General features: G+C 40.4%; 1 protein-coding gene across 3 annotated transcripts in view; it reads left to right on the top strand.

Annotated features, from left to right (window-relative positions):
* Positions 1 to 291: 291 nt before the first annotated feature.
* The window catches only part of Ell2 (elongation factor for RNA polymerase II 2), an 80,209-nt gene continuing 68,526 nt past the window's right edge, over positions 292 to 11,974 (top strand). Inside the window, exon 1 of one of the 3 annotated variants that reach the window (XR_010063598.1) lies at positions 292 to 11,974. Coding sequence is in view for 1 of the 3 variants with exons in the window: in NM_001427210.1 (NP_001414139.1) it covers positions 11,828 to 11,974 (147 nt within the window). In the remaining 2 variants the exon portion in view is untranslated. The other 2 variants (NM_001427210.1, XM_008760604.3) reach the window with 2 other exon arrangements.

Here is an 11,974-nt window from a genome sequence, read left to right on the forward strand (position 1 = left end):
AACAACCTGATTGATTAAAGGCAGTTACGTTTTGCAGTCTGTGATTGGCTGAAATGTAAATGTAACTGGCTGAGATTTAATCATTTGAGAGCCTTATCTTGGCTGTATGGTACTGACCAGCAAGAGCATCATTAAGGAAGCTGAGGCAGGAGAAATGGTTGAGCCATACCTGGCCTGCATGGGAAGACTGTCTCAAAATAAACAAATAGAACCATCTGTCTTGGGTAGGACAGATCACTTAGTATTGATGTGATGAAACAGAAACACTATGACCAAAACAACTTTGGTAGGAAAAGGTTTATTTGACTTACACTTATTCCATGCCACTGGTCATCACTGTAGGAAGTCAAGACAAGAACTCAAACCTAGATGGAGGAGCTGATGCAGAGGTCATGGAGGATGATGCTTATTGACCCACTCTTCATGGCTTGCTTAGCCTGCTTCCTTATAGAACCCAGGATTACCAGTCCAATGATAGCACCAGCCACAGTGTGCTAGATCAATCACTAATTAAGAAAATGCCCTACAGCCAGGTCTTATGAAGGCATTTTTTTCAATTCAGGTTCACTCCTTTCAGAAACTCTAACTTATATCAAGCTGACATAAAACTACCCAGCATCCTCACACCCACTCCAAAGATACTGGCAAAGGTACACTCTTAGTTTAGGTTACAAACTATCTCCACATCAAGCTAGGATATATGGTTTACTATCTACAGGAGCTGTTTGGGCCAAGTATCAACCCAAATTTAAGTCAAAATTATTTCATTATCCTCTAAGATAGTAGTTTTCAACCTTTGAGTCGCAACCCCTTTGGGGTCGAATAGCAAACATTTTACATTGCAGATATTTACATTATGATTTATAACTAGCAAAATTACAGTTTTGAAATAGCAAAGAAATAATTTTATGGGGGGATTGTCTTAGGGTTCTATTGCTATGAAGAGACTCCATGACCAAGGCAACTATTAATAAGGAAAACATTTAATTGGGACTAGCTTACAGTTTCAGAGGTTCAGTCCATTATCATCATGGTGGGAAGCATGGCAGATATGGTGCCGGAGAAGTACGTTGTGCTTAGTGAAGAAGCCAGCCTGTTGGCTTCAGTTCAGATGGGATTCTAGAGAAGGCAATAGTATAAGAGCAGAGACTGGATCAGAGGTTGCTAGAGATTGAGGGTGGGCATGGTAATGGTCTGAACCCAAATGGATAGTACATTTTCAAGGAAATTCTTTGGTAACTCTGTGGGCTAATTTTATGTCAACTTGGCACAAGCTGGAGTCATCTCAGAGGAAGAAGCCTCCATTGAGAAAATGCTGGCATGAGATCAGGGTGTAGGTAGGCTTATAGGGCATTTTCATAATTAGTGATTAATGTGGGAGGATCCAACCTATGGTGGATGGTATTATCTATGGCCTGGTGGTCCTAGTTGCTATAAGAAAGCAAGCTGAGCAAATCATGAAGACTGAGATATTAAACAGCACTCCTCCATGGCCTCTGCATCAGCTCTTGCCTCCAGGTTCCTGACCAGTTTGAATTCCTGACTTAGCTTCCCTTAGTGGACTGTTATTCAGTCTGTGTAAGACAAATAAACCCTGGTTCATTGCAGCAATAGACACCCCACCTAAGGCAGTGGCATAAAAAGAAACATTTAACATTATTAATCAATTATAGCAAGTTATACACCCCCAAAGAAGAAATTTTACTGTATAAAAATTAAAAATGAATTTGAAAGTTTTATAATAAACTTTTAGGATATTTAAGATTCAAAACTCCCCCCAAATCCCTTCATATTTGATATGGGTAAGGCAAATGTCCTACTTTTTGTCAAACATTCAATAAGCAAGTCTTTTCAGGCTTCTATAATCAGAGTGCACTCACTCTAATTATAAAACATGTTAATTTTTAAAACTATGAGTGAGAACTTTTTAAAGAAAAAGAACCTAAAAGTGAGGCAAGATACTTGGCAAGTCCAAATCTACTTAACTCAGTTTTCTTTATGTAAGGCACATTTTTTAACTAAGTAAAATCATCCTGCCTGACTATCTACATGACTGAAGCTTAATATTATCCACTGACTTCAGTCTCACCTCAGTCACAGTCATGTTAAATCATCAACATTCTAGACTGTTGTTTTTAAGAATTATGTGTATCCCTAGTAGAACTTAAGACTCCTTTGCAGGGGGGTTGGGGATTTAGCTCAGTGGTAGAGCGCTTGCCTAGCAAGCACAAGGCCCTGGGTTTGGTACCCAGCTCCGAAAAAAAAGAAAAAAGAAAAAAAATTCCTTTGCAGGGAAATTTGCAGGGAAATAAAAAAGTGAGCCTTACATTTTTGTATTTTTACACTAGTTCAGGTGTGAGATATTAAGGAGAAGCTTTGCAGTTCAGATAACATGAGCTTTGGAATCACCTAAAATCATTTTCTTACACTATGGAAGTCACTTGTTTAGTAGGCAAGAATTAGAGGAACAGAATCAGAAACAGATGTTCCCCTTATTCTCAGTCAATTTCCATGCCTCTGGGGTCAGATCACAAAGACTTAGAAGTACTTCTGCTAATTAGTCATTATTGAGATTAATTTGCTAAAACAGTTTGAAAGTGGCATTGCTTTTAGTATTGCGCATCGATACTAGTCCCTGAAGCTAAATGGGTTTCTTTCTTTTCCCAGTTTAATGTCCAGTTAGGACAGATAGTATTTGGTGTATATGCAGCAAACATTATTCAATAAGTATATGATTATTGACAGAAATGAGCTTTTAATAAATACTATTTCCACATAGTTGAGTCTCAAATTGTTTATCTCTTCTCACTAGAGAATCTTGTTTCAAACTTCCAACATAAAACTACCTCTGGGCATTGGTCTCTGCTTACTTTCTAGTATCCTGTTTTGTCCTCAGTACTTTCCAGATCAAAGAGCCATCAAGTTCCCCAACTGTTGCCTACCCCTAAGTCCTATGAGGGCTACAAAGCCACAACAACCAAATAATGCCTAAATAATAGTCATGAATCCAACTCATTTTTCTTCCACTTCAAAACTATAACATGTCTGTATGCAAGTGACTGAAATAACGTCAATCAAGGAAGATTTTAGAACTACACATAGGATCACACACACACACACACACACACACACACACACACACACACACAGCAACAAATATCAGTGCCAGTATGAGTAGTCCACACTGCCATAATTCTAAATAGAAGAGAGGGGTATATACCTTCCAGTGGGTTTGAGAAGAGTCTTCAGTTCTTTCCTTCCCAGTCTTCTTTCCTCACCATCCCCCTCAGCAAATTTGTTCAATTCCATAACTATTATTACCACAAAGGGCCCAGGACCCACATTTTTAAATGTCTGCCAGGCATTGAGTCCAACAATACCTCTAATATAGGCTCTTTCCTGATTTGCTTATTAGTTTTCCTATCATCTCCTAGAAAACCAAACATAAAGGTAGAAATTTCTAGTATATATTCATCTCTTATGCTTAAACAACCTTGGCAAACCAGCCATTCCAGTGCCCTTAGAGCCTCTCATAGTCTCTTTTTTACCTCTCTGTTTCCATCATCAGTACTTAACTATGGAGTTTATCATCAGTACCTGACTATGGGATTTATTTTGTTTCCTTCCTAACTTAGCTTCTTTGCCCAATATCTCCCATTCTCACCCATTACTCGTTCTTCTATCTCCTGAATAATTCCAACTTGGATTAGAGCACCGCAGTTCCAGTCAATAGCCTCCAATGGTTCCCAGTTGCTCACAAGTCTGTGCAACTCCCCCAACCACCACCAAGACAGGGTTTTTGTGTGTGTCTCTGCCTGTCCTAGAACTCACTTTGTAGCCCAGGCTGGTCTTGAATTCATAGTCCCCCCCCCTCCCCCTATTCTCCTCCACCCTGCCTCTTCTGAATGAGGGGATTAAAGATGCTGCATACCACCATTGCCTGTCTGTGCTTCTTAAGTCACAGGAAAGACTCTTCGTAGTCCCTTGCAAGCACCTTTATGTGTCTCCTATGCCAGTTAAGTACCACTATCCTTTCCTCAAACATCTCCCACTAGCTTCCAACATCTTCCCACTTAAAATGTTGTAGTACTATATCACTGATACAAACTCCTGAGTTCCAGAATTGTTTCTGTCTGAAGGAATTGCAGGGACAAAATATGGAGAAGAACATGAGAAAAAGGAGGTCCAGTGACAGGTCCAAATTGGGATACAACTCAAGGGGAGACCCAGGGTCCTGACACTGTTATTGATGCTGACATACTTGCAGACAGGACCCTTGCATGGCTACCCTCTGAGAGGCTCAACATGCAACTGAGTCAAATGCAGATAATGGACAGAAGCCAGGACCCCTGTGGTTGAATTGGGAAAAACTGGAAGAAGCTGAGGAGGAAGGTGACCCCATGGGAAGACCAGCAGTCTCAACTAACCTGGACTACTCCCTGGAATCTCTCAGACACTAAGCCATTAATCAGGCAGCATACACCAGCTGCTATGAAATGCCTAACACATATACAACAGAGGACTGCTTGGTATGGCCTCAATGAGAGAAGATGCACCTAACCTTCTAGAGACTTGAAGGGAGTGGGGAGGCCTACTCGGGTAGGGGTGGGGACATCTTGGAGAGGCAGGGAGGAGGTATGGGATGCGGAGTAGTAGGGGATGGGGCAGACCAGGAGGGGGATGAAGTCTGGACTGTAAAAAGGGATTAAAGATTTTTTAATTAATTAATTAATTAATTAAAAAATCAAAACAAAAACCTCCTGGGTTCTTTTTCTCACTACTGTGACAGTCAGCTGATAGAAGCATCTCAAGTAAGTAAAGTTTTGTTTTAGTGAACAGTTTGCAGAATATCAACTAGTCCTTGCAGTGAGGAGTCATGGTGGCCAGGTTGACTCTGTTTGTACTAAAATATATTTTGAAGGAGCTGAGACCCACCTTTCAGAAGATCAGGAAGCAAACTGGAAACCAATATATCACCCTCATCCTCAAGTGTCATCCCAGTATCTATGTCTGCTGGCTAGGCCTTATGTCCCAAAGGTCCTACCACTTTCCAAAACAGTATCAACAGCTAGGAACACCATTGAATCTGAAAGTCTGTGGGAGGACATTTTAGCTCCAAATACAAGCTTATGTACCAAACCAAATGTTTACCAGCAATGTAGAACCAGTGTCACCAATTGAAGTCTATATAATGCTTCTTACAGAACATGCCTCATTTTTATATCTTATTTCCTGTTAGACTCCACTGCCTAGTTCTAGCTCTGTAAATATTCTAACCTAAAAATATCATGTTGCTTAATTTCCCAAATTCCAAGCATTAGCAAAAGGTCTCTAAATAGTATACTATAAAATGCCAAGGACCAGCTACTTGAATCAGTATTGAATAATTGATTGAAAATAAAAGTGACAGATCATAACTGTGATTCTAGCCCTCTAAGTTGAATTAAAATGATATCCCAAGTTTATAAGTATATTTATTGTATACTTTCTGCTATAGTAAGTACTAGAAGTAAGTAGTAGGCAGCCACTGATCTTTCTGTGCTTCTGGTCATAAAGTAACTAGCATTTTCCCATGGGAACAAGTGATATTATTGGGGCACTTTTGACCAAAGACACATTGTCAAATAAATCATGGCAATGAATAACATGCAACATAAGCAAGATATGACAACCATAAAATCTAATCATTTTGAATTATCATATGAGTTTTTCAAATGTGCATGAAGACACTGCATATTTGTTACACAAAAGATTGCAATGCAACACAAATTATACTTTCCATAACTCTCACTAAGGTCACCAAAGCTGAATGGAATTTTTTTATATTTAGAAGGATGTTAAGTGTTGGCATGAAATGGGATGGTTCAAATAATTCAGTGCTCTTTCAAAAGCATCAACAAAAATAGTTTCCAATGTACCCACAATGGTTCAACATGGCATGTTCAGTTTAACTCTTCAAACCTCAAAGTCATGTCCAAAAGTAGACTGCTAGATTTGGAAAACAAAGTCTGAGATCTGGCCTGGCTCAAGTACTCATAATCTGGACCATATACAACTTCTCTGAGCCTTGCTGATCTCAAGCACTAGAGTCTACAACAATAGTTGCTACCTTACAAAATTCTAGGGAAAAGAAATCCAGAGATAATATAACATAACTGCTTTTAAACTATAAAGCCTTATCAAGAATAAGCTAGTAAGCCTGGTATGGTGGGATAGGACTGCAGTCTCAGCACTCGTGAGATTGGAGATATGGTTTGAAGCCAGTCTGAACTCTACAGTGAGACCCTATTTCTTTATGGTGGTATTGTTCACTATTAGCAGGTTAGAAATGAAAAGCTAAATAGACAAGCAGCATATTTCTCTTCTACTTAATTCTTGAATTTGTTTGGAAACATGTGAGATTCTTTCTGGCACTCTTCTTAGGATCTTTTTTTTTTTCTTTTGGGGTTTTGCACTATGCTGAAAAGTCAAAGGCAATTATCACACATGAGAACGAGGTTGTTAGTCACTGCGTTATGGACCACTCTCTGCACCTACACCAAGAAAGGAGAGCTGTTTGCCTTGCTTTGCTTTGCATTTTCTGCTTGTTTGTCTTGGTGTTTAGGGTATGCATGAGAGTAAAATATGACTTTTCTTTCCAAAGGGCACACAACCTCTTCTAGTTAGGTCTACTAATGAGAAAAGGCAAAAGGAAGGAAGGAGGGAAGGAAGGAAGGAAGAGAGAGAGAGAGAGAGAAAGAAAGAAACCAACAAACAAAATTAGAGAAAAAAGAAGCTTATGTTGGATGAGATTTCTGAGTACTTGTGAGAAAAACTCCAAGAAGCAAGACAAGAGTCTTGTGACATCAGTTTCATCAAAAACACAGAATTGCTCTTGGATTATGCTTTCTTGCCCCTCCCAGGTGTAGTGGATAGGAATGAGTTTACATCAGATTATTTATTATAGCTTGCTATTGTTATGTGCTTGTGTGGAAAAAAAAACATGTTTCTGCCATGTGCTTGTTTACCTGTCCCATGTAGCTGGCCATTATGAATGTACACTTTACTCATGTGTCTCTTTTTAACTCTCAGAGTATAAATTGTCTGGTGCTCTGAATAAAGTTGGCTATTTCATAAGACTTTAGCCAGCCTTAATTATTGACTCCATTTCCCAGGTCTCACACCACTTTTATAGCAACAAACAGCTTCCACGGTGTTAGTGAAAATGAAGTATTAGAGAATTGAATTAGAGATTTAAAGTTAGACTTTTAGAGAAGTAAAGAGAATCTGTTGAGTTCAAGTAATCTAAAAAGAATAAAAATACATCTACACTATCCATCTGTCCTGTTCTATTGCCCTATCACACTCAGCCCCAACTGTGAAGGAAGGAATAAAACAGATGATGAAGCAGGACTGCTGGGTAGATTGATAGGTACCAAGAGGCTAGCCAAACTTTCTTTACCTCTACCTAGATCAAACACTTACAAAAGAGCCAGACTGTCCTAAAGTGAGCAAAGAGCCTCGGATACTAATATAGAGAAAGGTGTTCAGGGGAGGTTAGCTTATGGGAAGAAGCAGAGGCAGCCTGTGCCAGGATATGCACTAACTAATCCCAGCATCCTAGTATATAAGAGGGAACATGGAACTGGTACCTGAACGACTGCCATGATGGGCAGTCTTCTCCAGAAAACCATTAGACTTGGGTGTTCTTTGTATACATGGCTACAGAAAGACTCAACCTCCCTTCCCAACATCCATATAAGTGCCACTCTTAACCCTTCCCTAGATGAACATACAATCTACAGAAATACAAGATGTTTGCTGAAACCCACTTCAGCTTAGGGTCTCTGGTTGTTATTTTAATCTATATAGCACTCCATCTGTAACACTTCCTAACAAGAAATTATTAAACAATGCCTACTCTTGACTAACCTGGTCTGGAACTTCTCCTGCCTCATCCTCTCAACTGTTAGGATAAGCAGGCTTATTACTATCTTTATTGGGCAGAAAATATACATTAAAATGTTTGTATACATTGAAATGTTTGGTTAGATGCTAATTAAAATCAAAGGTTACATATTAAATCTGTCAACACTGGACAAGCTCACCTAAAATAATCTCCTGAACCAAGAAATTATCAGGTTTTTAAACACCTCCAACTCATGATAATCTAGTACTACCATCCCTATGACATTTTGTTCTGTTTCACTTATTTGGGTATCAAATGGTTCCTGAAGATATCAGGGACATCTGAAATGGTTGCTAAATATGCAGCAACTAGAGATGAGGGGTGACCATACATCCAAAGGCCACAAAATTTCTTAATGGTCAAGCAGCATCTCTTTGAATTCCACATGTATACATCAGAGCCACAGTAGGTCCTTCCTCATACTACTTCTTTTTGTAATTGTGAAATAAAACAATATCTATTCAGTGTATATAGGTGCTAGGTTAAAAAGCTGACTTAGACCCACATAATAAGTTAGGCAGGTTGCTTTTAAATTAACAAGGTCTCAGATTCCTCTCATAAAATGAGTGGGTTTGTTTAGAGTGATTATTACAATAATTTTTATTGACATCTCTTCATCTGTACCAGTCAACTTATCAAGAATTTACTTGGCCTTCAAGAGACCTTAAAATTTTTAACACCTCCACAAAAACTTCAGGACATTGTTCTTTGCATTTTTTAAGCTCATCACAAACATATCCAAATTAGTATCTAGTAATTTTCTAATTGCTTTGCTATGTGTTAGTTCATTCACATTTATACAGAAAACTCCCCTGGAAACCATAAAGCTTAATATTTAAAGTTTTCCACAATACATTACACTTATCTGGCATTCATTGATTAATCATTTAAGCTGAACCTGAACAAAGATACAGAAAACATGTATACAGTGGTAACCCTCCAAAAGGGTGACTTTTATCAGTCTCCTTCAAACTATTCTTATGGGCAGCACAACTTGACCATCTGATTTGTAGTGGCATAAGCAATCAAAATATCTGTTGGACAGTGCTACATTGGCATGTTACATTGTACAGGAAGATTGTTTCCATCCCCAGTTGGAGAGTTCAAAAGGGAAAAATAATGCAACTAAACCTTAGTTTGCTATACCGTCATATTACCTATTAATAACGATTTTATTCCCAATAAAATCAGGTGTGAGAAAAATTTTACCTAAAATGAAGATAATAATCAGCTACTAGAAAGGCGGGCAGAAATTAGACATTTGAAAACTCCCCCAGTCTTTGGATGTCATCAGAATTCTTAGTAAGAGGAGACTAAGTTTGGATGTCCTGTGGGTGGGGATTTACCCACCCTCACCGAAACAGCAGTAGGATACAGGCTTAACTTGTTCTAGGCAAACCTCCCCCATTTCCATTTTCACTCTGCCCCCAAATAACTAAGGCATTAGCTATGTGCTAAGTTCTTCCCTATAAAAGTAAATAAAAGTACAAAGAAAGATTCACACAAAAGTCCTTTCCAGACTATCACTTAGATATTTGAGTCAGGTATTTTTATAACATGAAGCTTTTTTCCCCTGTAAAAGTACATTTCTTGGGGTTGGGGATTTAGCTCAGCGGTAGAGCGCTTGCCTAGGAAGCGCAAGGCCCTGGGTTCGGTCCCCAGCTCCGAAAAAAAAAAAAAAAAAGAAAAAAAAAGTACATTTCTTAATTCATCCCTTATTATTGCCTTAATTTCCTTGTTCAATGAATTTAAGTTAACTAACACTATATGAACACCAAAGTAACAGGTGTAAACCATGGATTAACAAAGCCAATACTATCGGGCTGAAATTAGGGCAGTTTACAAAGTGATCCAATGAAACTAGACTTGATATTCAGGCTTTTATTAGATTAAATGGTAGAGATTACTATACTACAGAAAGAATTCCTTTTGAGACTTTCATAGCAAGCATTCATAGAATGCTGAGGAGTCTGGAAAAAGGGGGATTTACTAAGGTGTGGGGTGGATAGAGAATAGAGACTATCATAGCCCAAACTGTATTTAAAGGCTACAAAAATACTGTGTAAATACCTAGAAAAGAATTCCAAAAAGAACGTGGTAGGGTTTTACAATACTGAACATCTTGATGTTTAAAACAAAAAGCGGTCATCTTTACAGAGTGCATATCCCCGCTTTTTTTTTTTTTTAATGGAACTCAGTCTTTTTTTTTTCTTTTAGATTTATTCATTTATTATATATAAGTACACTGAGGCTGTCTTCAGACACACCAGAAGAGGTGTGAGCCACCATGTGGTTGCTGGGAATTGAACTCAGGACCTCTGGAAGAGTAGTTGGGTGCTCTTAACCGCTGAGCCATCTCTCCAGCCCATATCCCTGCTTTTAAATCTTTCACAGCTTTTGTTGTTGTTGTTGTTGCTGCTGCTGCTGCTGTTGTTGTTTCTATTTTGTTGCTGTTGTTTTCTGAGACAGGGCTCGATTTGTATCCCAGACTGGCCTGGCCTAGAACCTTCCACAGTCAGTCTCCCAGCCTCAACTTGGCAATTGTTTGCTTTTGTCTTGTGTTTCTGATCATCCAATTAATTGACCTTCTCAGGGGAAACCTATCTAGTCTATCCACACACGGCTTAAAGTGGACTGCTGTAGACACCCTCCTCTAGCCATGCACAGACACAGCGTAAACTGGACTGGAAAGTTAGCCAAATCTCCTCACACTTTGGCCTCTACCTCCTCCATTTAACCTCGGTAAGACCTCCTAGCCTAAAACCTAGTCAGGTTTTCTTACAGCCCTGTCAAATGAAACGCACAGACCTCAAACAAAACACAGAAAATGGGTGGTATCAGTGTCTCTTTTCACCTAGGTCAGTTCTACTCTTCTACACTTCTGAAAGAAGAAACCCCAAACAGTATGGTTTTCCCATGCCCCATAAAAGGCATAATCCTGATCATATATGAGCTCCAGTGCACATTTCATTCCTATGAAATCACACACGTATGAGTTGGTTTTGAAAGACTCTGAGGTCCAACTCTATTGTATCATGCCCACCACTCAAAACACATTTAATCCTCTGGTATAATTTTGTGCTTAAGTTGTTCCATACAATCTCACACAGCTACTGAAGACTACAGCCGATTTGGTAACTTCAAGTCTGGAATTAAAAATGAATAAATAAACAAATAATCCTCTGTTCCACCCCAATACCGAACCTCCTTTTAAGGAAAAGCTCTCCAGTGACTGCCTACTGTCTCTGCCCCACTGAGGCTTATCAAGGTCTAACTTGTGCAGCTATCGGGGAAACAAAATCGGTACTTGGTCACCTGTCCTGCTTTCACCCATACCGAATGGGGATCTTCCCCACGGACCACAAGAACAGGTTGACCGTTACAGCGTTCGGTCCACTATTACCCCTCAATGGGTGCGGCTCCGACATAGGCTTTTGTAACCTTGACACACAGTTGGGGGGGGTGGAATCCCCAAATAGGTCCAGCCAATCGCCGCAGGAGAACCAAGACGAGACGTGACGTCAAATGAGATTAACTCAGCGCGTCACCCCGACGTCAGCCTTTCCTCTGTCGGACGTCCTGTCCTGAGAGCAAAACTCCAGCGACTTTGGGCTCCGCCCCCTTGAGGAAGAGCAGCCAATGAGGGAGGCTCTGTGCGGATTCAGACCAATGAGGAGAGGCCAGGGCTGGGTGCGGGCTCGAGGGTGGGGCGGGCGGCAGTCGTGGAAACCCAAGGTCTTACTGCGCGCAGTATATGACAGTACGTCAGCAGCGGGATGGCCGTAGCTGTGGCGGCGGCTGCAGGAGCCGGAGCAGCCGCGGCCGCAGTGGAGGCTGGAGCCCGAACGGCGTCCGCGGTGGCACCCCGGGGAGTTTAAGATGGCGGCGGGGGGTGCTGCGGGGCTGCGGGAGGAGCAGCGCTACGGGCTGGCGTGCGGGCGGCTGGGGCAGGACAACATCACCGTGCTACATGTGAAGCTCACCGAGACGGCGATCCGGGCGCTGGAGACTTACCAGAGCCAAAAG

The sequence above is a fragment of the Rattus norvegicus genome, chromosome 2 (assembly GCF_036323735.1).
Source record: "Rattus norvegicus strain BN/NHsdMcwi chromosome 2, GRCr8, whole genome shotgun sequence".
NCBI lineage: Eukaryota > Metazoa > Chordata > Mammalia > Rodentia > Muridae > Rattus > Rattus norvegicus.